The 25,951-nt window shown below is 46.4% G+C and overlaps 1 protein-coding gene across 3 annotated transcripts in view; it reads right to left on the minus strand.

The window, feature by feature from the left end:
- Positions 1-25,951, minus strand: part of MAP3K20 (mitogen-activated protein kinase kinase kinase 20) — a 323,212-nt gene that overhangs the window by 231,205 nt on the left and 66,056 nt on the right. For 2 of the 3 annotated variants that reach the window (XM_063933447.1, XM_063933449.1), the window contains exon 2: positions 13,535-13,727. In XM_063933447.1, coding sequence (XP_063789517.1) covers positions 13,535-13,693 — 159 coding nt within the window. In that variant the 5' untranslated portion in view covers positions 13,694-13,727. Of the gene's footprint in view, positions 1-13,534; positions 13,728-15,360; positions 15,552-25,951 lie in introns of those variants that run through there. The other variant, XM_063933448.1, reaches the window with a different exon arrangement.

Consider the following 25,951-nt stretch of genomic DNA (forward strand, 5'->3'; position numbering starts at 1 on the left):
TGAGAGGTGACCTGGGGTAAAAAGGTGGATTTTCCAGCCGTTGCTGTGGCCACCAGGTCCGATAGACCGACCCCAAATAACTCCTCCCCTTTATACGGCAATACTTCCATATGTCGTTTGGAATCCGCATCACCTGACCACTGTCGCGTCCATAACGCTCTTCTGGCAGAAATGGACATCGCACTCACTCTAGATGCCAGGGTGCAAATATCCCTCTGTGCATCTCGCATATATAGTAATGCATCCTTTAAATGCTCCATAGTTAATAATATACTGTCCCTATCCAGGGTATCAATATTTTCAGTCAGGGAATCCGACCAAGCCACTCCAGCACTGCACATCCAGGCTGAGGCGATTGCTGGTCGCAGTATAACACCAGTATGTGTGTATATTAGAGATGAGCGGGTTCGGTTTCTCTGAATCCGAACCCGCCAGAACTTCATGTTTTTTTTCACGGGTCCGAGCGACTCGGATCTTCCCGCCTTGCTCGGTTAACCCGAGCGCGCCCGAACGTCATCATGACGCTGTCGGATTCTCGCGAGGCTCGGATTCTATCGCGAGACTCGGATTCTATATAAGGAGCCGCGCGTCGCCGCCATTTTCACACGTGCATTGAGATTGATAGGGAGAGGACGTGGCTGGCGTCCTCTCCGTTTAGAATAGATTAGAGAGACACTTGATTTACTAATTTTGGGGAGCATTAGGAGTACTCAGTACAGTGCAGAGTTTTGCTGATAGTGACCAGTGACCACCAGTTTTATTTATAATCCGTTCTCTGCCTGAAAAAAGCGATACACAGCACACAGTGACTCAGTCACATACCATATCTGTGTGCACTGCTCAGGCTCAGGCCAGTGTGCTGCATCATCTATTATCTATATATAAATAATATTATATATATCTGTCTGACTGCTCAGCTCACACAGCTTATAATTGTGGGGGAGACTGGGGAGCACTACTGCAGTGCCAGTTATAGGTTATAGCAGGAGCCAGGAGTACATAATATATTATATAGTGAGTGACCACCAGACACACAGTGCAGTTTATTTAATATATCCGTTCTCTGCCTGAAAAAAGCGATACACACAGTGACTCAGTCAGTCACATACCATATCTGTGTGCACTGCTCAGGCTCAGGCCAGTGTGCTGCATCATCTATATATATTATATATCTGTCTGACTGCTCAGCTCACACAGCTTATAATTGTGGGGGAGACTGGGGAGCACTACTGCAGTGCCAGTTATAGGTTATAGCAGGAGCCAGGAGTACATAATATTATATTAAAATTAAACAGTGCACACTTTTGCTGCAGGAGTGCCACTGCCAGTGTGACTAGTGACCAGTGACCTGACCACCAGTATATATAATATTAGTAGTATACTATCTCTTTATCAACCAGTCTATATTAGCAGCAGACACAGTACAGTGCGGTAGTTCACGGCTGTGGCTACCTCTGTGTCGGCACTCGGCAGCCCGTCCATAATTGTATATACCACCTAACCGTGGTTTTTTTTTCTTTCTTTATACATACATACTAGTTACGAGTATACTATCTCTTTATCAACCAGTCTATATATTAGCAGCAGACACAGTACAGTGCGGTAGTTCACGGCTGTGGCTACCTCTGTGTCGGCACTCGGCAGCCCGTCCATAATTGTATATACCACCTAACCGTGGTTTTTTTTTCTTTCTTTATACATACATACTAGTTACGAGTATACTATCTCTTTATCAACCAGTCTATATATTAGCAGCAGACACAGTACAGTGCGGTAGTTCACGGCTGTGGCTACCTCTGTGTCGGCACTCGGCAGCCCGTCCATAATTGTATATACCACCTAACCGTGGTTTTTTTTTCTTTCTTTATACATACATACTAGTTACGAGTATACTATCTCTTTATCAACCAGTCTATATATTAGCAGCAGACACAGTACAGTGCGGTAGTTCACGGCTGTGGCTACCTCTGTGTCGGCACTCGGCAGCCCGTCCATAATTGTATATACCACCTAACCGTGGCTTTTTTTTCTTTCTTTATACATACATACTAGTTACGAGTATACTATCTCTTTATCAACCAGTCTATATTAGCAGCAGACACAGTACAGTGCGGTAGTTCACGGCTGTGGCTACCTCTGTGTCGGCACTCGGCAGCCCGTCCATAATTGTATATACCACCTAACCGTGGTTTTTTTTTCTTTCTTTATACATACATACTAGTTACGAGTATACTATCTCTTTATCAACCAGTCTATATATTAGCAGCAGACACAGTACAGTGCGGTAGTTCACGGCTGTGGCTACCTCTGTGTCGGCACTCGGCAGCCCGTCCATAATTGTATATACCACCTAACCGTGGTTTTTTTTTCTTTCTTTATACATACATACTAGTTACGAGTATACTATCTCTTTATCAACCAGTCTATATATTAGCAGCAGACACAGTACAGTGCGGTAGTTCACGGCTGTGGCTACCTCTGTGTCGGCACTCGGCAGCCCGTCCATAATTGTATATACCACCTAACCGTGGTTTTTTTTTCTTTCTTTATACATACATACTAGTTACGAGTATACTATCTCTTTATCAACCAGTCTATATATTAGCAGCAGACACAGTACAGTGCGGTAGTTCACGGCTGTGGCTACCTCTGTGTCGGCACTCGGCAGCCCGTCCATAATTGTATACTAGTATCCAATCCATCCATCTCCATTGTTTACCTGAGGTGCCTTTTAGTTGTGCCTATTAAAATATGGAGAACAAAAATGTTGAGGTTCCAAAATTAGGGAAAGATCAAGATCCACTTCCACCTCGTGCTGAAGCTGCTGCCACTAGTCATGGCCGAGACGATGAAATGCCAGCAACGTCGTCTGCCAAGGCCGATGCCCAATGTCATAGTACAGAGCATGTCAAATCCAAAACACCAAATATCAGTAAAAAAAGGACTCCAAAACCTAAAATAAAATTGTCGGAGGAGAAGCGTAAACTTGCCAATATGCCATTTACCACACGGAGTGGCAAGGAACGGCTGAGGCCCTGGCCTATGTTCATGGCTAGTGGTTCAGCTTCACATGAGGATGGAAGCACTCAGCCTCTCGCTAGAAAAATGAAAAGACTCAAGCTGGCAAAAGCAGCACAGCAAAGAACTGTGCATTCTTCGAAATCCCAAATCCACAAGGAGAGTCCAATTGTGTCGGTTGCGATGCCTGACCTTCCCAACACTGGACGTGAAGAGCATGCGCCTTCCACCATTTGCACGCCCCCTGCAAGTGCTGGAAGGAGCACCCGCAGTCCAGTTCCTGATAGTCAGATTGAAGATGTCAGTGTTGAAGTACACCAGGATGAGGAGGATATGGGTGTTGCTGGCGCTGGGGAGGAAATTGACCAGGAGGATTCTGATGGTGAGGTGGTTTGTTAAAGTCAGGCACCCGGGGAGACACCTGTTGTCCGTGGGAGGAATATGGCCGTTGACATGCCAGGTGAAAATACCAAAAAAATCAGCTCTTCGGTGTGGAGGTATTTCACCAGAAATGCGGACAACAGGTGTCAAGCCGTGTGTTCCCTTTGTCAAGCTGTAATAAGTAGGGGTAAGGACGTTAACCACCTCGGAACATCCTCCCTTATACGTCACCTGCAGCGCATTCATAATAAGTCAGTGACAAGTTCAAAAACTTTGGGTGACAGCGGAAGCAGTCCACTGACCAGTAAATCCCTTCCTCTTGTAACCAAGCTCACGCAAACCACCCCACCAACTCCCTCAGTGTCAATTTCCTCCTTCCCCAGGAATGCCAATAGTCCTGCAGGCCATGTCACTGGCAATTCTGACGAGTCCTCTCCTGCCTGGGATTCCTCCGATGCATCCTTGCGTGTAACGCCTACTGCTGCTGGCGCTGCTGTTGTTGCCGCTGGGAGTCGATGGTCATCCCAGAGGGGAAGTCGTAAGCCCACTTGTACTACTTCCAGTAAGCAATTGACTGTTCAACAGTCCTTTGCGAGGAAGATGAAATATCACAGCAGTCATCCTACTGCAAAGCGGATAACTGAGTCCTTGACAACTATGTTGGTGTTAGACGTGCGTCCGGTATCCGCCGTTAGTTCACAGGGAACTAGACAATTTATTGAGGCAGTGTGCCCCCGTTACCAAATACCATCTAGGTTCCACTTCTCTAGGCAGGCGATACCGAGAATGTACACGGACGTCAGAAAAAGACTCACCAGTGTCCTAAAAAATGCAGTTGTACCCAATGTCCACTTAACCACGGACATGTGGACAAGTGGAGCAGGGCAGGGTCAGGACTATATGACTGTGACAGCCCACTGGGTAGATGTATGGACTCCCGCCGCAAGAACAGCAGCGGCGGCACCAGTAGCAGCATCTCGCAAACGCCAACTCTTTCCTAGGCAGGCTACGCTTTGTATCACCGCTTTCCAGAATACGCACACAGCTGAAAACCTCTTACGGCAACTGAGGAAGATCATCGCGGAATGGCTTACCCCAATTGGACTCTCCTGTGGATTTGTGGCATCGGACAACGCCAGCAATATTGTGTGTGCATTAAATATGGGCAAATTCCAGCACGTCCCATGTTTTGCACATACCTTGAATTTGGTGGTGCAGAATTTTTTAAAAAACGACAGGGGCGTGCAAGAGATGCTGTCGGTGGCCAGAAAAATTGCGGGACACTTTCGGCGTACAGGCACCACGTACAGAAGACTGGAGCACCACCAAAAACTACTGAACCTGCCCTGCCATCATCTGAAGCAAGAAGTGGTAACGAGGTGGAATTCAACCCTCTATATGCTTCAGAGGTTGGAGGAGCAGCAAAAGGCCATTCAAGCCTATACAATTGAGCACGATATAGTAGGTGGAATGCACCTGTCTCAAGTGCAGTGGAGAATGATTTCAACGTTGTGCAAGGTTCTGATGCCCTTTGAACTTGCCACACGTGAAGTCAGTTCAGACACTGCCAGCCTGAGTCAGGTCATTCCCCTCATCAGGCTTTTGCAGAAGAAGCTGGAGGCATTGAAGAAGGAGCTAAAAGGGAGCGATTCCGCTAGGCATGTGGGACTTGTGGATGCAGCCCTTAATTCGCTTAACAAGGATTCACGGGTGGTCAATCTGTTGAAATCAGAGCACTACATTTTGGCCACCGTGCTCGATCCTAGATTTAAAGCCTACCTTGGATCTCTCTTTCTGGCAGACACAGGTCTGCTGGGGTTGAAAGACCTGCTGGTGACAAAATTGTCAAGTCAAGCGGAACGCGACCTGTCAACATCTCCTCCTTCACATTCTCCCGCAACTGGGGGTGCGAGGAAAAGGCTCAGAATTCCGAGCCCACCCGCTGGCGGTGATGCAGGGCAGTCTGGAGCGACTGCTGATGCTGACATCTGGTCCGGACTGAAGGACCTGACAACGATTACGGACATGTCGTCTACTGTCACTGCATATGATTCTCTCAACATTGATAGAATGGTGGAGGATTATATGAGTGACCGCATCCAAGTAGGCACGTCACACAGTCCATACTTATACTGGCAGGAAAAAGAGGCAATTTGGAGGCCCTTGCACAAACTGGCTTTATTCTACCTAAGTTGCCCTCCCACAAGTGTGTACTCCGAAAGAGTGTTTAGTGCCGCCGCTCACCTTGTCAGCAATCGGCGTACGAGGTTACATCCAGAAAATGTGGAGAAGATGATGTTCATTAAAATGAATTATAATCAATTCCTCCGCGGAGACATTGACCAGCAGCAATTGCCTCCACAAAGTACACAGGGAGCTGAGATGGTGGATTCCAGTGGGGACGAATTGATAATCTGTGAGGAGGGGGATGTACACGGTGATATATCGGAGGGTGAAGATGAGGTGGACATCTTGCCTCTGTAGAGCCAGTTTGTGCAAGGAGAGATTAATTGCTTCTTTTTTGGGGGGGGTCCAAACCAACCCGTCATATCAGTCACAGTCGTGTGGCAGACCCTGTCACTGAAATGATGGGTTGGTTAAAGTGTGCATGTCCTGTTTTGTTTATACAACATAAGGGTGGGTGGGAGGGCCCAAGGACAATTCCATCTTGCACCTCTTTTTTCTTTTCTTTTTCTTTGCATCATGTGCTGATTGGGGAGGGTTTTTTGGAAGGGACATCCTGCGTGACACTGCAGTGCCACTCCTAGATGGGCCCGGTGTTTGTGTCGGCCACTAGGGTCGCTAATCTTACTCACACAGTCAGCTACCTCATTGCGCCTCTTTTTTTCTTTGCGTCATGTGCTGTTTGGGGAGGGTTTTTTGGAAGGGCCATCCTGCGTGACACTGCAGTGCCACTCCTAGATGGGCCCGGTGTTTGTGTCGGCCACTAGGGTCGCTAATCTTACTCACACAGCTACCTCATTGCGCCTCTTTTTTTCTTTGCGTCATGTGCTGTTTGGGGAGGGTTTTTTGGAAGGGACATCCTGCGTGACACTGCAGTGCCACTCCTAGATGGGCCCGGTGTTTGTGTCGGCCACTAGGGTCGCTAATCTTACTCACACAGCTACCTCATTGCGCCTCTTTTTTTCTTTGCGTCATGTGCTGTTTGGGGAGGGTTTTTTGGAAGGGCCATCCTGCGTGACACTGCAGTGCCACTCCTAGATGGGCCCGGTGTTTGTGTCGGCCACTAGGGTCGCTAATCTTACTCACACAGCTACCTCATTGCGCCTCTTTTTTTCTTTGCGTCATGTGCTGTTTGGGGAGGGTTTTTTGGAAGGGACATCCTGCGTGACACTGCAGTGCCACTCCTAGATGGGCCCGGTGTTTGTGTCGGCCACTAGGGTCGCTTATCTTACTCACACAGCGACCTCGGTGCAAATTTTAGGACTAAAAATAATATTGTGAGGTGTGAGGTATTCAGAATAGACTGAAAATGAGTGTAAATTATGGTTTTTGAGGTTAATAATACTTTGGGATCAAAATGACCCCCAAATTCTATGATTTAAGCTGTTTTTTAGTGTTTTTTGAAAAAAACACCCGAATCCAAAACACACCCGAATCCGACAAAAAAAATTCGGTGAGGTTTTGCCAAAACGCGTTCGAACCCAAAACACGGCCGCGGAACCGAACCCAAAACCAAAACACAAAACCCGAAAAATTTCAGGCGCTCATCTCTAGTGTATATACCTTTTAGGATATTTTCCAGCCTTCTATCAGCTGGTTCCTTAAGGGCGGCCGTATCGGGAGACGGTAACGCCACTTGTTTTGATAAGCGTGTGAGCGCCTTATCTACCCTAGGGGGTGTTTCCCAACGCGCCCTAACCTCTGGCGGGAAAGGGTATAGTGCCAATAATTTATTAGAAATCAGCAGTTTTTTATCGGGGGAAAACCACGCTTTATCACACACCTCATTTAATTCATCTGATTCAGGAAAAACTACTGGTAGTTTTTTCACACCCCACATAATACCCTTTTTTGTGCTACTTGTAGTGTCAGAAATATTCAATGCCTCCTTCATTGCCGTGATCATGTAACGTGTGGCCCTACTGGACATTACGTTTGTCTCCTCACCGTCGACACTGGATTCAGTATCCGTGTCTGGGTCTGTGTCGACCATCTGAGGTAACGGGCGTTTTAGCGCCCCCGACGGTGTCTGAGACGCCTGAACAGGCACTAATTGATTTGCCGGCTGTCTCATGTCGTCAACAGTTTTTTGCAAAGTGCTGACACTGTCACGTAATTCTTTAAATACGACCATCCAGTCAGGTGTCGACTCCCTAGGGGGTGACATCACTAACACAGGCAATTGCTCTGCTTCCACATCATTTTCCTCCTCATACATGTCGACACAATCGTACCGACACCCAGCACACACACAGGGAATGCTCTGAAAGAGGACAGGACCCCACGAGCCCTTTGGGGAGACAGAGGGAGAGTTTGCCAGCACACACCAGAGCGCTATATATATATACTGGGATAACCTTATGTAAGTGTTACTCCCTTTATAGCTGCTGTTTTATATTAGCTGCCAATAGTGCCCCCCCCTCTCTTGTTTTACCCTGATTCTGTAGCAGGACTGCAGGGGAGAGTCTGGGAGCCTTCCTTCCAGCGGAACTGTGAGGGAAAATGGCGCTTGTGTGCTGAGGAGATAGGCTCCGCCCCCTTCACGGCGGCCTTTTCTCCCGCTTTTTTTAGGAAAACTGGCAGGGGTGAAATGCATCCATATAGCCCAGGAGCTATATGTGATGTATTTCTTTAGCCATATAAGGTTTAAACATGTTTTATTGCGTCTCAGGGCGCTCCCCCCCAGCGCCCTGCACCCTCAGTGACCGGAGTGTGAAGTGTGCTGAGAGCAATGGCGCACAGCTGCAGTGCTGTGCGCTACCTTATCTGAAGACAGGAACGTCTTCTGCCGCCGATTTCTCCGGACCTCTTCGCTCTTCTGGCTCTGTAAGGGGGCCGGCGGCGCGGCTCCGGGACCCATCCAGGCTGAACCTGTGATCGTCCCTCTGGAGCTAATGTCCAGTAGCCAAGAAGCCCAATCCACTCTGCACGCAGGTGAGTTCGCTTCTTCTCCCCTTAGTCCCACGATGCAGTGAGCCTGTTGCCAGCAGGACTCACTGAAAATAAAAAACCTATTTAAACTTTTACTTCTAAGCAGCTCAGGAGAGCCACCTAGCATGCACCCTTCTCGTTCGGGCACAAAAATCTAACTGAGGCTTGGAGGAGGGTCATAGGGGGAGGAGCCAGTGCACACCAGCTAGTTCAAGCTTTTACTTTTGTGCCCAGTCTCCTGCGGAGCCGCTATTCCCCATGGTCCTTACGGAAGTCCCAGCATCCACTAGGACGTCAGAGAAATAAAAAAATGCATAAGGCACCCCTACAGATCAGTAACCAGCCCAGGACCTCTCAGCCTGGGCTAGTATGGGAAACTAGGGGAAAAAACAGAGTGGGGTTCCACCTATTTTCCTATGACCAGCACCAGGCTGAACCAGCCGGGAGGCTGATGCTATAACCAGGGAAACCAGCCCCAAACTGGTCATCCAAGGACTGTATTTCCTCGGAAAGTTGGGGCTCCCAAAAGATGGGATCCTCCCTCCAGAGGATGAACCGGCCCTGGGCTTAAAGTCCAGGACTATTTCCTGCACTCCTGCTGGCGGAGGATGCGGGGTTAATGGATAAAGTACAGATAATAATATTGTATGTAATAGGCGTACTACAGATCCCAGCAAGCCTGCCATGGCATCCTGGCACTTGTGGAACAAGAACGGTCAGCTTGCCCAGTCATTAGTCTATCTGAAAAGAAAATATTAAAATAACCACAGGACACACACATTGGCTGTGGTAATATTTTAATAAAAATAATAAAACTGAAAAAAAAATTACATACTTACCAAACCTTTGGATGGCCTCCTCTAAGTAAGAATCAAATGGACTTGGTAAAATAACAAATCCCAAACTAACCCAACCAGACATGCGTACAGTGCTTATGCCAAAAGAATGGGGAAGCACTGATTGGTTGAGAATATGGGCTTGGTTGCTATGGCAGTGACTACTCGCAGACAATCAGCGCTTCTGTAATCATTACAATGGCAGTGTCCGCGAATGTGTGTGTCCAGTGGTTATTTTAATATTTTCTTTACAGGCAAGCTACAGGTACCAGCAAACCCTTAATGTCCTGGCATTCTGGTTGTTGTTCCAGATGGCAGCAAACTGGGTTAGACTTGCAAAGAACAATATTATTATCTATTCTTTAACCATTAACCGTGCACCCACCACCTCCAGGGGTGCGAGGAATAGCCCTGGAGATGGGAGGCCCCTTTTTTTTGGTGTGGGGGGGGGGTTAACATCTTTCCGAGGAAGTCCAGCCCTAGGCTATCAGTTTGGGGCTGGTTGATGTTATGTCAGGGGGACCACACGCTGTGTTTTTCCCTGCTGTGACATTTGCCCCACTGGCTGGTTCAGCCTGGTGCTGGTTACATAAAAACTGGGTGAACCCCATGCCGTTGTTCCCCATATTTTCTCATACCAGCCCAAGCTCAAAGATCAAGGGCTGGTTACTGCCGTTCCCAATATGATCAAAACCGATGGCACTTAGAAGAACAAAAAATGTCTGGCATCACGGTTTGTCTTCAAATTACACGCAAAATCGACGGATATTAGAAAGGCATTTTTTAGACACAATACAGTTTGGAATAGACCCAAAACTGACGGTTGGTAAATTTAACCCTTAATTTTAGGTAAATCAATTATCAGCACAAGTGTATATGTAGAATCGTTTATCCTCCACATGCTTATCACTGCAGTTGGCGCATCATTGGTCTATCAAAGCTGTTTTTATGCATAAAGTAACGCAACCTTAAAATTTATGTTAAAATATAAGTATTTAATAAAAAAAATAGATACATTACTCAGAAATATGTACACAAACTTAAATAGGAAACAATCTGGTCAGAACGTTCCTTCTTCATACAATCAGCACATTTAGCAGTTTACACTTTTTTGAGGCAAATTTAGAGGTTACATTATCTGTGTAGAATTTATAGGAAAAAGAGCACATTTTCCCTATATACTGTACAGAGAATAAGATAAATACATTACCAAACAATTCTGCCTGTTTATGGGTCTTATTCAGGTTTGTTAGCAAACCAAAAAAGTATACTAATGGGTAAAACCATGGGGGTAATTCCAAGTTGATCGTAACAGGATTTTTGATAGCAATTGGGCAAAACCATGTGCACTGCAGGTGGGGCAGATATAACATGTGCAGAGAGAGTTAGATTTGGGTGTGGTGTGTTCAATCTGCAATCTAATTTGCAGTGTAAAAATAAAGTAGCCAGTATTTACCCTGCACAGAAATAAAATAACCCACCCAAATCTAACTCTTTCTGCACATGTTATATCTGCCTCCCCTGCAGTGCACATGGTTTTGCCCAATTGCTATCAAAAATCCTGCTACGATCAACTTGGAATTACCCCCCATGTGCAGTGGCGGTGAGGCAGATAAATTGCAGTGTAAAAATAAAGCAGCCAGTATTTACCCTGCACAGAAACAATATAGCCCACCCAAATCTAACTCTCTCTGCACGTTATATCTGCCCCACCTTCAGTACAACATAGTTTTACCCATTAGTGTGCTTTTTTGGTTTGCTAACAAACCTGACTAACCCCCAATGTAATTAACTCCTGTTTACATCATAGAAACCTGTCAGGACACAACTGATGATCCAGCTCTGTATACGAGATACACTTCTGATACATTCTGTAACTGTACTGTTCCTGTCACTAAGAATACACTAGTACTGGCTTCCAGACACTGGATAGACAGTCAATTGGTCGTAACCATATGGTCGACATGCAATAGATCGACAGGTAAAAGGTCGACTGTGTCTGAGGCCGTCATGTACAAAAGGCCGGCAGGTTCAAAAAGGTTGACATGACAATTGTCAACACAAATTTCTTATTTTATTATTTTCTACTTTTTCATTATTTACCATCCATGTGGACTACGATTGGGAATAGTAACTTGTGTTGAGCACAGCAGTAGTAGAGCGAGGCACCTTACCCGATGTATGGCGAGGGTACATGTTTCTACTAATTAGGCTTAGTTGTGGTAAAAACATACAAAATTACACCAAAAGAACATAACAAAAAAAAAAAACTTGTGTCAACCATTTCCATGTTGATCTTTTGTACTATCTACCTTTTCCATGTCGACCTTTTGACCCTGTAGACCAGGGGTGGGGAAACTTTGGCCCTCCAGCTGTTGTTGAACTACACATACCAGGATGCCGTGCTACAGTTTTGGTATTTGGCCATGTTAAAACTGTTGCAGGGCATGCTGGGATGTGTAGTTCAACAACAGCTGGAGGGCCAAAGGTTCCCCATCCCGGCTGTAGACCTTCTGCATGTCGACCATATGGGGGTGCCTACTGACTGCCTATCAGTTTACTGTAGACTTATTAAACCACACCCGATACCTCGAAGCACATGCCAACTGTTACCTATGCCACGTGCCCTGTCCGTACCCTAAATTTGCTTTCACCAACTTTCAGACACAAAAAGCACATAGGCCCAAATGTATTAAGCCTAAAAAGTGATAAAGTGGAGACAGATAGGGCGGGATTCAATTCTTTTCACCCCTTTCCCCACCCGTTCTGTTTCTGCCCCCAGGGGCGTGGTATCATTATTTCAGTTCGCTACCCCCGGAGTAGGGAGGCACCCAACCCTTTACGCAGCTAAACCTGATCACTATGGGCGCAATATGCGCAATAACGGAGATCATTTTAGAAAGTAAATTGGGCGTGATATGTCGTTTGAATCTCACCCATAGAGTGATAAAGTACCAGCCAATCAGCTCCTAACTGTCATTTTTCAAACACATCCTGTTACATGGCAGTTAGGAAGCTGATTGGCTGGTACTTTATCACTCTTTATCCGTCTCCACTATCACCTTTTAATACATTTTGGCCATAATGGCTGAATTATTTTAACAAAAATTAACCTGTCATTTTTTTAATATGCAAACCAGAAAGGGCTCAAACACACAGACACTTTGAAAGTGTTCCACAGAAATGTACAATAGTAGCTTTAGGAAGCCATCTTGTACACCAAAAACAACTCCAGGTAACCCAATTTCTCTTTTTGAATCCCATGCTACTTTGACCAAAACCCACTAGGTCGTTGTGCTAATGGATGAACCTTGGCCCTCATTCCGAGTTGTTCGCTCGGTATTTTTCATCGCATCGCAGTGAAAATCCGCTTAGTACGCATGCGCAATGTTCGCACTGCGACTGCGCCAAGTAACTTTACTATGAAGAAAGTAATTTTACTCACGGCTTTTTCTTCGCTCCGGCGATCGTAATGTGATTGACAGGAAATGGGTGTTACTGGGCGGAAACACGGCGTTTCAGGGGCGTGTGGCTGAAAACGCTACCGTTTCCGGAAAAAACGCAGGAGTGGCCGGGGAAACGGTGGGAGTGCCTGGGCGAACGCTGGGTGTGTTTGTGACGTCAACCAGGAACGACAAGCACTGAACTGATCGCACAGGCAGAGTAAGTCTGGAGCTACTCTGAAACTGCTAAGTAGTTAGTAATCGCAATATTGCGAATACATCGGTCGCAATTTTAAGAAGCTAAGATTCACTCCCAGTAGGCGGCGGCTTAGCGTGTGTAACTCTGCTAAATTCGCCTTGCGACCGATCAACTCGGAATGAGGGCCCTTATTCACAAAGCAGGTCGGACTTCTGCAGTGTTTTAACGTTTTCTTGCCAGACAAGAACACCTGTCTCGAAATGTCGCAGCGGCATCCCCAAAAATTGATAGCAAAAGAGTAGGAATCATGTTGCAGCAGTCCGGATGTGCCAAGCTTTATTTGCGACTGCAGGCTTCACTTGCCTTATGATGAATACAGTGAACATTAGACAAGAGGCGGCACATAATGATGTCAGAAAGATGTCATATATCCAATAGGAATAAATAAAAAGTAGCACTTTTTAGATGGGAAGTTTTCTCAGACATTTTACCCATCCACTATTAACAATTGTTCTTAAAGAGACCCCAAAAAACCCCTTTACCTCTTTTTCTATCTTCAGAAGTTTTTTAACAGCCACCTCCTTCTCTTGGGATAACCATTGTGCTCTGTAAACGCTCCCGAAACTCCCACCTCCACAGCTTTCATAGAACTGCAAGTCGTTAAATTTAATTTGCACAAACGAAGCAGTTAAGGACGACATCTCATAATGACAAAGAGCAGCTCCGAGGTGCGACCTGCAAAACAAATGAAGTATTTAGTCACAGCCCCACCAACATATACAAACATGTTCTACAAGTCAGAGATGACAGACGTGTGCCAGTGCCGACACAATCCGGGGATTTTTGCATAGCTGGACAAATACTAAGAGCATCTGTAGGCGGTGTGTTTGGGACCCCAAGGGATCTGCTCTGGGTATTTATTAGGATGGAGGATGGGGGCAGGCTGAAGACACTGGATGGGTGACATTATGTCGTACAATCTGTGTTTTGCAAGCCTCCTAAACATTGTAGCCTTACATAACTGCTTAGATTAGCCTAATGGTTACTCCAGGCCTGTAGCCCTACATAACTGCTTAGATTAGCCTAATGGTAACTCCAGGCCTGTAGCCCTACATAACTGCTTAGATTAGCCTAAAGGCCCCATACACTACAACGATATGTCCTGAGGCTGTAGTCGGGGGCGATTTCCCTTGAACTCTACCGGGAGTGGTTCCATACGATTCCATACGATTTGGTACATTTTGCATGCGATATATCGTATGCAATCCCAGCCATGCCTACGGGAACCGACATATCACGAGTGCAGCACTAAAGGGCCCCATACACTAAAACGATAATGCCCGATTTCATCCAATTTTGGTCATCCGGGGTGATATATCGAGTGAAATCGGGCATTTTGGATGGGTTTCCGATCCGATGCACGTTCCCGTGAGGGTCGGATCGGCTCCCCTAGATCGTTAGTGCTGCACTCGTGATATGTCGGTTCCCGCAGGCATGGCTGGGATCGCATACGATATATCGCATGCAAAATGTACCAAATCGTATGGAATCGTATGGAACCAGTCCCGAGAAGCTCCCGGGAGAGTTCAAGGGAATCGTCTCCGACTTCAGCCTCAGACATATCGCTGTAGTGTATGGGGCCCTTAACGATCTAGGGGAGCCAATCCGGCCATCACGGGAACACGCATCGGATCGGATACACCCCCAAAATGCCCGATTTCACCTGATATATCGGCCCGAATGCCCAAAATTGGATGAAATCGGGCATTATCGTTCTAGTGTATGGGGCCCTTAATGGTAACTCCAGCCCTCTAGCCCTACATAACTGCTTAGGTTAGCCTAATGGTAATTCCAACCCTACTAAATTAAAATAATCTGTAAGCAATGGTACTCAATATTATGTGCTATAAATATAACGGTCTGTCAGGCTGCCACGCTGCAGGGTGACCAATCTGTAGAATGTTTCTACTTTGTTGTGTCGCTACTATTGCATGCAACAACTCAGCAACCTTGATGGGAGACTTAGGTGTAGCAGCGTGCAAGTAATAAAAATATCTAAATGCAGCAGAAAGCCAGAAAAGTGGCACATTACAGATCACATGTAGCTGCATGCAAATTGCCGAAGCAATTGCAAAATATCACATACACATGCGCGTGCACACACACAAACTCAGCTCAGCCACTTATATCTATCCACATTTATATTCTGATTTTGTACACTATACGGCTAATTAGAACATGAGCTAGCACAAACATGGCAATTGCTATTAATGATACAATACACAGTGTTCCTAGTTACTTGAAGGAATCTTAACTCTGCCAAAAAAATGATTCAGGCTCAAATTAGCAAAACATAAAACAAACTTACAGTTAAATTTTCTCCAGAGGAAAAAATATATACAAGCTTTACCGGGACTTCAGGAAAAGGTCCTGAGTGTTCTATCCCGTGGGACACATCACAGCATAATTACTGTAATGTTCTTATATAGCAGGACACAATCATACAAGCTGCCGGCTTGCCAGCAGGTCTTCTGCACTTGAGTCCTGGTGACTGGAAAGTGCACTTTCAACTGTCAGCTTGCATAGCTGTTCTGGAATCCGAGGCATGCCATAGCCCAGTGTTGTGCTCTCTGCACAATATAGCCCAAGTCATGAACATTCCAGCTCATTTACAGCATTACGGTGACAGACACATCACGCTCAGTAGCGTTGCAGCAGTTATGTGGCCGGAACACTTTCATTTTGAGTAGAAACTCATTTTTCTTTAATATACAAAGTTTCCATAATGAAGCCAAGCACAAGATACATTCTCCTGCACATGATGTACGCTTCCAAGAATGGACCTTACGTATCTACCAGATGACTAGCTCATGTTCCTTTTCTTTTTATAGCTCTTCGTAATAATGCTTTTCTGCATCATTTATCATTTACTGACTTGTCTTAACTACATCCATCAACAGAACATGTTAAAAGTAAAACCCATTGATGTGATCTCATTACTGGCATCTCTGCACTAGAATATGCTTTATTATAATGCAGAGGTATAATAACTAGGTATTTATACACCTATTTTAAAAAAAGTGTTTTATGAGTGACACTATGCAACTGCCGACATGGATACTGAGATCTACGCCGACACTATAGTCAAGCTGCCAGCTCTCTTATCAGCCACACAGCACAAACAATGTGATATTACTTTTTTATTTCTGAATTCTGCTCTCTCTTCCACCTGATCTCATTTGCCAGAGCTCAGAGAGTTCTCTCCAGCTATAAACTGGGCAGGGGAACCCTTGTTAAACTACATCTTGATGATCATATTCTACACCTGTTGGACTAATCATGCAAACTGTTGTTTCTTGGCGGTAACATTACCCATTGCCCAGGCCCCATCAATAGCTACATTGCATAGATCCCAATACCAGCTACATTGAAAAGAGACACCATTGGCAGTTAAGTTACACAGACAACATTGCAGACATGTTGCTCAGACCCAAGGATATTCCATTCATGACTCAGAAACTCATCTCAGGTGTCAGAGAGAGACGTTCTCACCAACCTGCATTTCCCGGAACCTGTATTCCTAATTCTGTAGCTACAGAGGGAGATGCACAGTGATGTTCTGATCAATTGCTCTGCACTTCCTACTGGAGTGCCTATATGTAACGTATGCTGGAGACCAGGCACCTGCTCTCTGGCTGTCCACCATACCACCGGCCAGAGAGCAGGTGGTATGGTGGACAGAGAGGTACTCCAACTCATTAGCCTCCTTTATAACCATCTGATACAGTCACCACAGGAGAAAGCATACAGATTGGATTGTGTGTACTGGACATAGGAGGTAAGCTTTAGTTGGCATGTGGTGCAAGAATGCACATGCCCACTGCACAAGCAGCCCAATGCTATGCATACTATACACAGGGGTCGGAATGTAATAAAGTCCAAGGGGTCAATCCGAATTAGCACAAAACTGCTCACCACTTCATAGAGGTCCGAGCAATTTTGTGCGAATTGGGACTGATTTGAGGCTGCGAATGATGAGAGATTGGGTGCCGTTGCCAGCGTTTAAACGCCGTTGCAACGGCTTTTCGCACCCTTGGAATCTAATTGGATTGACCCCTTGGACTTCATTACATTCCAGCCCCTGTGGAATGGGCTGGAACAACATTGGTCATTTCGAGTTGATCGCTAGCTGCATTCGTTCGCTGTGCTGCGATGAGGCAAAAAAAACGGCACTTCTGCACATGCGTATGCGGCGCAATGCGCACGCGCAAAGTAATTTTACAACGGCCGAGCTAAGCTTTTCAGTCGCACTGCTGGCCGCACAGTGATTGACATGAAGTGGGCGTTTCTGGGTGTCAACTGACCGTTTTCCAGGTGTGTTCGAAAAAAACGCAGGCGTGGCAGGAAAAACGCAGGCGTGGCTGGCCAAATGCAGGGCGGGTTTGTGACATCAAAACAGGAACTGAACATTCTGAAGTCATCGCAAGCGCTGAGTAGGAATTGAGCTACTCTAAAACTGCAGAATTTTTTTTTGCCGCCGCTCTGCGATCCTTTCGTTCGCACTTCTGCTAAGCTAACATACACTCCCAGTGGGAGGCGGCATAGCGTTTGCACGGCTGCTAAAAACAGCTAGCGAGCGATCAACTCGGAATGACCCCCATTGTGCATTGATCTGACTGTCAGTCATGATGCACAAAGATATCATTGCCAATAACAATGTACAGAGACCCTACTGGCAGTCACTAGGATGAGACCTCATTGCCAGACACACTGCATAGAGCATAGTGCCAACCAGGCTGCACAGAGACCTTAATGCCAACTACTCCCCTGCTCATTAAGAAAGGGAGACGCTGTTAGACGTGTACTCAGAGAAATCTCCAAGTAGCAATCATATCAAGTGGATCTATTGGATAAAGGACCTTTGCCCCATCTTCGCTCCTTTCAACAATTAAAGTAGGACAATACTGCATAAAACTGACAAAGGTAAGGGTGTTACTGGGAGGAAACGTACATTCACAAATAGAATTAATTTGCAGGGCGTGCATCCTACTCCGAGCTGTTTTTCCAGTCCATCAGATCTCCAGCACCAAGGATAGAGGCTGGTGCAAATCTGATGATAGTGATGACCGCTGCTCATGGAAGCAGAGGGCTGGTGGCGGTGCGGCTGCATTGATGCATCAGACTCAGAGAATCCCAGTGTTATACGCAGATGGGACTGCCAATAGCAAAAATGCCAGAACTGTGACTACAGTACATGTGACTCAGAATCAGGCCCATAGACCGGAGGTACAAGTCACAGTACAACAGAGGCGCTGAAGAAATTAGACAATGTTTATTAGAAACATTATTACATGTTACGTAAAAAAACATCCACAGATGCGTCCTCATACATCTAGCCTCAATACGCCAAGCAACGCGAGATGACTGACATGAGTGAGCCGCCAGGGCCCGTGCAACTTTGCTAACGTTGGGCAAAAAAAAAAATCTCTGATGACAGTCGCCATCTGGAACAAGTGAATAACCCAGAGTTGACATGGGCCGCCACCAGGAGCGCCGATGTGCCCCCCTATCACATGAACTAACATGCCATTAGAAAGCCAATCGACTGAAGGACCTTGACTTGAGGTGCTGGGGGTAACTGAGGGTGGGAGCACCAGCAGCGGCGGACAGTGGGAATTGGAGTAGTGGTTATAACTAGAGAGTAAGCGTGCCAATACAGTGTGAGGAGGCCGCCGGCAGGAGTGGAGACAAGACCTCAAGGAAAGCAGAGGGAGGATAGAGGTCTGAGGGGAAGAAAGTGTAATATGGTGGGAAACAGAGTAATCTGTGAGGGGTAGGCTGTGTATGGGGGCAGTGTGATCTGTGAGGGGGGACGCTGTGTATGGGAGTAGTGTGATCTGTGAGGGGGGACGCTGTGTATGAGGGCAGTGTGATCTGTGAGGGAGGACACTGTGTATGGGAGTAGTGTGATCTGTGAGGGGTAGGCTGTGTATGGGGGCAGTGTGATCTGTGAGGGGTAGGCTGTGTATGGGGGCTGTGTGATCTGTGAAGGGGGCTGTGTGAGGGGGCAGTGTGATCTGTGAGGGGGGACACTGTGTATGGGGGCAGTGTGATCTGTGAGGGGGGACGCTGTGTATGGGGGCTGTGTGATCTGTGAGGGGGGACGCTGTGTATGGGGGCTGTGTGATCTGTGAAGGGGGCTGTGTGAGGGGGCAGTGTGATCTGTGAGGGGGGACACTGTGTATGGGGGCAGTGTGATCTGTGAGGGGTAGGCTGTGTATGGGAGTAGTGTGATCTGTGAAGGGGGCTGTGTGAGGGGGCAGTGTGATCTGTGAGGGGGGACACTGTGTATGGGGGCAGTGTGATCTGTGAGGGGGGACGCTGTGTATGGGGGCAGTGTAATCTGTGAAGGGGGCTGTGTGAGGGGGCAGTGTGATCTGTGAGGGGGGACGCTGTGTATGGGAGTAGTGTAATCTGTGAAAGGAGCTGTGTGAGGGGGCAGTGTGATCTGTGAAGGGGGCTGTGTGATCTGTGAGGGGGGACACTGTGTATGGGGGCAGTGTGATCTGTGAAGGGGGCTGTGTGAGGGGGCAGTGTGATCTGTGAGGGGGGGCGCTGTGTATGGGGGTAGTGTAATCTATGAAAGGGGCTGTTTGAGGGGGCAGTGTGATCTGTAAAGGGGGCTGTGTGAGGGGGCAATGTGATCTGTGAGGGGGGACGCTGTTTATGGGGGTAGTGTGATCTGTGAAGGGGGCTGTGTGAGGGGGCAGTGTGATCTGTGAAGGGGGATGTGTGACCTGTGAGGGGGGACACTGTGTATGGGGGCTGTGTGATCTGTGAGGGGGGATGCTGTGTATGGGGTAGTGTGATCTGTGAAGGGGGTTGTGCGAGGGGACAGTGTGATCTGTGAGGGGGGACACTGTGTATGGGGGTAGTGTAATCTGTGAAAGGGGCTGTGTGAGGGGGCAGTGTGATCTGTGAGGGGGTCTGTGTGATCTGTGAGGGGTGCAGCATGTGTTTGTGTGTGGGAGGCTATGTGGGCAGTGTGTGTTTGAGGCTATGGGGGGGGGGAATGGGTAGTGTAGCAGCAGGCATATTGCAGGTAGATCAGTACCAGTTGGCCAGGATGGCACTGTCCAGGAAAGCTGATCAAGGGAGAGCCACCCAAAATTTGGGCGGGGGGAGGAAATGGCCACTAGATTCCAAGGAATGTGTGTGCAAATCACCAGTCTTTCCTTTTAATCCTGTCGTCTGGCACTGCGCTCTTATTATTATCCTTTATTTAATTTATATGGCGTCACAAGGGTTCCACAGCGCCCAATTTACAGAGTACATATGCACATAATCAAAGCAGGAAAACAGTGACTTCCAGTTGAAGACAACATATGACAAGTACAGGGTACCTAAGCATAACTACATCAGTAGACGACACTGAGATAAGTATCAAGGTGGCCGAAAACTGCAGGATTTGTGCAGTTGAGGATTATTAAAGTAAGAAAAGGATAATCACATAAGGGAAGAGGGCCCTACTCATGAGAGCTTACATTCTAAAGGCTCGGTCACAGAACCTCCATGATGTTGTGACCCAGAAGTGCAGCACTTGTGATGTTATGACGTTGTGATGAGGATGAGAAGTTTTAGTTAATCAAGCTCTGCCAGGGGATGCCCAGACCCCTAGATGCAGTACTGCAGGTAGGAACCAATGAAACAGGAGCTCTGCCTGTATATGTGAACAAACCAGACAATATACAAAATACACATTGTTTATGATATTTTGTTGAATATAGGAGCCAGCTCACAGCTGAATGTTTTCTCAGGATAAAAGTATAGACAGCTTTGTACCACAGACAGAGGATGGTAGTAGGAGCCTACAAGACAGACGCTCTACAGTATCTGTAGAAGAGAGGGAACTCGAATTTAGGCCTAGTACTTTAGTAGATACAGGTTGAGTATCCCATATCCATATATTCCGAAATACGGAATATTCCGAAATACGGACTTTTTTGAGTGAGAGTGAGATAGTGAAACCTTTGTTTTTTGATGGCTCAATGTACACAAACTTTGTTTAATACACAAAGTTATTAAAAATATTGTATTAAATGACCTTTAGGCTGTGTGTATAAGGTGTAAATGAAACATTAATGAATTGTGTGAATGTAGACACACTTTGTTTAATGCACAAAGTTATAAAAAATATTGTCTAAAATGACCTTCAGGCTGCGTGTATAAGGTGTATATGTAACATAAATGCATTCTGTGCTTAGATTTAGGTCCCATCACCATGATATCTCATTATGGTATGCAATTATTCCAAAATACGGAAAAATCCCATATCCAAAATACCTCTTGTCCCAAGCATTTTGGATAAGGGATACTCAACCTGTACTGGACCTCTGGATTCACCAACAGATGGAGCACTCATCATACACACCATATTAACAAAAAGACTATTGCCAATAACACAGAACAGGTCGTTATTTGTTCTAGCAGTATGTGTGTTTTTAATTATATGGGGTTTTTTGGTGAGTGATATGTAATTAGCTATCTCACTGTTGGCTCAGACGCAAACGCAGAGTTGCACTGAGAAATACGTAACGGGAAAATGTAGCAGCAGAACTGCACAAACAAGCAATAACAATAATACCACAGCTTTAAAAGACATTATAAAACCATGGTCTTCAGAGGGCTCATAAGCAGATGAGGAAATAAATGGTGACAATGGGGGTCATTCCGAGTTGTTCGCTCGTTGCCGATTTTCGCAACGGAGCGGTTAAGGCGAAAATGCGCATGCGCATGGTACGCAGGGCGCATGCGCTAAGTATTTTAGCTCAAAACTTAGTAGATTTACTCACGTCCGAACGAAGAATTTTCATCGTTGAAGTGATCGGAGTGTGATTGACAGGAAGTGGGTATTTCTGGGCGGAAACTGACCGTTTTCTGGGAGTGTGCGGAAAAACGCAGGCGTGCCAGGATAAAACGCGGGAGTGTCTGGAGAAACGGGGGAGTGGCTGGCCGAACGTAGGGCGTGTTTCTGACGTCAAACCAGGAACGAAACGGGCTGAGCTGATCGCAGTGTAGGAGTAAGTCTCGAGCTACTCAGAAACTGCTAAGAATTTTCTATTCGCAATTCTGCTAATCTTTGGTTCGCAATTCTGCTATGCTAAGATACACTCCCAGAGGGTGGCAGCCTAGCGTGTGCAATGCTGCTAAAATCTGCTAGCGAGCGATCAACTCGGAATGACCCCCAATGTACAGTACTTTTGAGGCAGTAAAGACACTTTTCTATTCAGTATTTATCACACTGTGGGCCCTCACACATCTATATAGGGTGATATTGTTACAATTTTCAAATATCTGCACTTGCATTCATTTGCAATGGCCTGATCTGACCTGCCTGCACATTAGGGTCTGATTCTGAGTTGGGTACATGCAGTGTCCAGGTCTATGTCTGTCTTGCCTCTGCCACTTAATGCAAATACCGCTACAACCCCTCTTCTTGTGTACAAGCATGCATCTGAATATGCAAGGACTGGAACGCCCACTTTGAGTGTCTTTAGATGTTTAAATACCCCTTGGTGCATCTTTAGATAGAACCATCGGACGCACCATCAAAAGTTACACCAGTCCCATGCTAGGTGTAGACTGCCTGTCAGCCTCCAATGTGAGCGACTGTGCATCTGAGTTCAAAACCCCTTTAACAGCACCCCCAAAACACTCCCACAACACGACCATAAGATGGACTACCTCCACCCACTTAGCCACCACCCTGTTAGAGAGCAGTGAGCTACGGCAGTGTCTCCTATACTGTATACAAAGCAGGCCTTAGGACCCAGAGGCACCAGGACATCCAACCTCCGAACTGATGACATCAACACCGGGCTACTGAGCATGTGCAGCTGACATGTGTAGAGTGTCACTGTACTGTGCAGATGCATAGTACTTCGTTCCCATAAGAGAGTCCATATACCGCTATTTTAACCACTGCTGTGTTACCACTGGATACCGCTATTTACCCCAGCATTACCACTGTTAACTGTGTACATGCTGATACCAATAAACTGATGGGTTCCAGATGATAGGTCGACAGTAAATAGGTTGACCCCATAAGGTCGACAGTGCTTAATGTCGACAGGTAGAAAAGGTTGACAGGTTCAAATGGTTTACATGACAATGGTCAACACACTTTTTTTTATTTTTAACCTTTTCATCATTAACCATCCATGTGTACTATGACTGGGAATAGTAACCTGTGCAGAGCACAGCAGTACAGGAGCAAGGCACCTTGCCTGAAGCATGGCAAACAAATGTGGTACACTACTTGGAATTACATGTGATTTAAAATGGTAAATGGCACTAAAGAAAAAAAAACTTGTGTTGACCTTTTCTGTGTCAACCATTTCATGTTGACCTTAGTTTTGACTGCGTTGTCCTTTTGTACCTGTCAACCTTTACAGGTGTCTACCTTTTACATGTCGACCATATGAGGTTGTCCTAATAACTGTCAACCTTATTATGGTCGACCCCACACCCTAAACCAACACCCTGGTTACGGACTATCTGTGTGGCCTAACAGTCACTTTCACATTCTGCCTGACACCTACTGTGACAAACATCCTAACAGGCTATACCAATACCTGTCACATCCCAGCCACCGCCCAGGAACACCCAATACATTTTAAGAACACATCTGAGACCATGCATCTCAACAACATACATCGACTCTGTGTGCACGGACTGTGTTTGCATGCGCAGAGTGACTCTGTGTGCACGGACTGTGGATGCATGCGCAGTATGACTCTGTGTGCACGGACTCTGGATGCATGTGCAGTGTGACTCTGTGCACGGACTCTGGATGCATGCGCCGTGTGACTCTGTGTGCACGGACTCTGGATGCATGCGCAGTGTGACTCTGTGTGCACGGACTCTGGATGCATGCGCAGTGTGACTCTGTGTGCACGGACTCTGGATGCATGTGCAGTGTGACTCTGTGTGCACACTCTGGATGCATGCGCAGTGTGACTCTGTGTGCACGGACTCTGGATGCATGCGCAGTGGGACTCTGTGTGCACGGACTCTGGATGCATGTGCAGTGTGACTCTGTGTGCACGGACTCTGGATGCATGCGCCGTGTGACTCTGTGTGCACGGACTCTGGATGCATGCGCAGTGTGACTCTGTGTGCACGGACTCTGGATGTATGCGCAGTGTGACTCTGTGTGCACGGACTCTGGATGCATCTGCAGTGTGACTCTGTGTGCACGGACTCTGGATGCATGCGCAGTGTGACTCTGTGTGCACACTCTGGATGCATGCGCAGTGTGACTCTGTGCACGGACTCTGGATGCATGCGCAGTGGGACTCTGTGTGCATGGACTCTGGATGCATGCGCAGTGTGACTCTGTGCACACTCTGGATGCATGCGCAGTGTGACTCGGTGTGCACAGACTCTGGATGCATGCACAGTGCGCCTCTGTGTGCACTGACTCTGGATGCATGCGCAGTGTGACTTAGATGCATGCGCAGTAGTGATTGCAATGTATGGGCAGCATAATATATTGAAAATGCAGCTAATCAATTTGGTAGGACCTACTACCATAACTTTGTTGGTTGGATGCCACCGGGCCCTATGAAATGGATAGCTGCATTCCCAAGTTTAATGGTTTGGTCCCATAAATGGCTGATTTCATCACTATGCAGGTGACAAATTCTCTATCATCACCCACTTCTGCCCAATGACCACTGCATGTCTACCAGCTTAAATGGTTTACATTTGTTATTTCTATAGCCATAGACAGGAAAGACGAACATCATTGTAGCACTTATGGGGGTATCCAATTACCTGCAATGCCGTTTTGGTGAGTGAAAACGTCCGACTATCGCAATTAATGACCGATGGTCATTACCTCCGTATCCTATTACAGGTTGTTTTCATCAGCCGAAAGTCCCTTATCCAATGTGTTATTGCTGCTCCAGCAGCCCGCTTATCGCGGATTATGCTTCCGAAGCCGGCATCGGGGAAAGGAGCCCGCTGCATCGAGCTAACAAAATAGCCCTCGGCGATACAATTAGTAACTTTCATTGACCGCAGGTAATTGGATACCCCCTTATACATCACTAGTGTCTCTTACATTAAGCACAACACCAAACGTGTTTGTTTCCAAATGAGCCTTTGCTTGTGTATATACATTTACCCTGAATTCTGTATACTGCAGGATGGCGCCCCACACAGAAAGACACCGGCAGATAGATCATTAATGTACAGGAAATGTGTTTTAAAGAATAAGTAAATGCATACTGTTCTGTAAAAGTATGAGATAGCTATAAACACTACAATATGAAGGGCTGCGCTGCCATATTTAAGGCAGAATTAAGTAGCACCCCTATTTAACAAGGATGTAAAGCATGAGATATTGGCTAGATCTCCAGCTTGGTGAAAACCCACAGCAGCTGCCCTCATAATTTTACAGGGCTAGTTATTAAACTCTGAAGAGTTTTTTTCAGGACTTGTCTCCATTAGCTTAAAGATGGCCTTAGTCCACTTTTCCCTATGGAGGAAGAACGGCCATAGAAGAATCTTCTTCTCCTTCCCAGGAGTGGGTGTTGGACCTCTTCCCGATAAGTAACGCAACAATTCTGCATTACACGTGCGCAAACTTATGGCCGCAAATGCGCAGTCAGGACCAAACCTGTAAATAAAGTTATAGCGTTACCTACCCCTTTACAATTTACTTATCACCATCCTGGGCTCTTATAGGATTCCCTGTCACGGTGAATGGCCCTTGATAAATGTAAATTTCGGGGCTATAGCACAGATTATGATAAATCAGTGCAGATGGTGGTGAAACAGAAATGATTTCTTTTCCCTGTTCCTATCATGTTATCAGCCACTGTCATGCCTCCATGTCACTCTCTCCCAAGGGGAGATTTATTAAAGCTTGGAAAAAGAAAAAGTGGTGAGCG

Source organism: Pseudophryne corroboree, chromosome 7 (genome assembly GCF_028390025.1).
Source record: "Pseudophryne corroboree isolate aPseCor3 chromosome 7, aPseCor3.hap2, whole genome shotgun sequence".
Lineage (NCBI taxonomy): Eukaryota > Metazoa > Chordata > Amphibia > Anura > Myobatrachidae > Pseudophryne > Pseudophryne corroboree.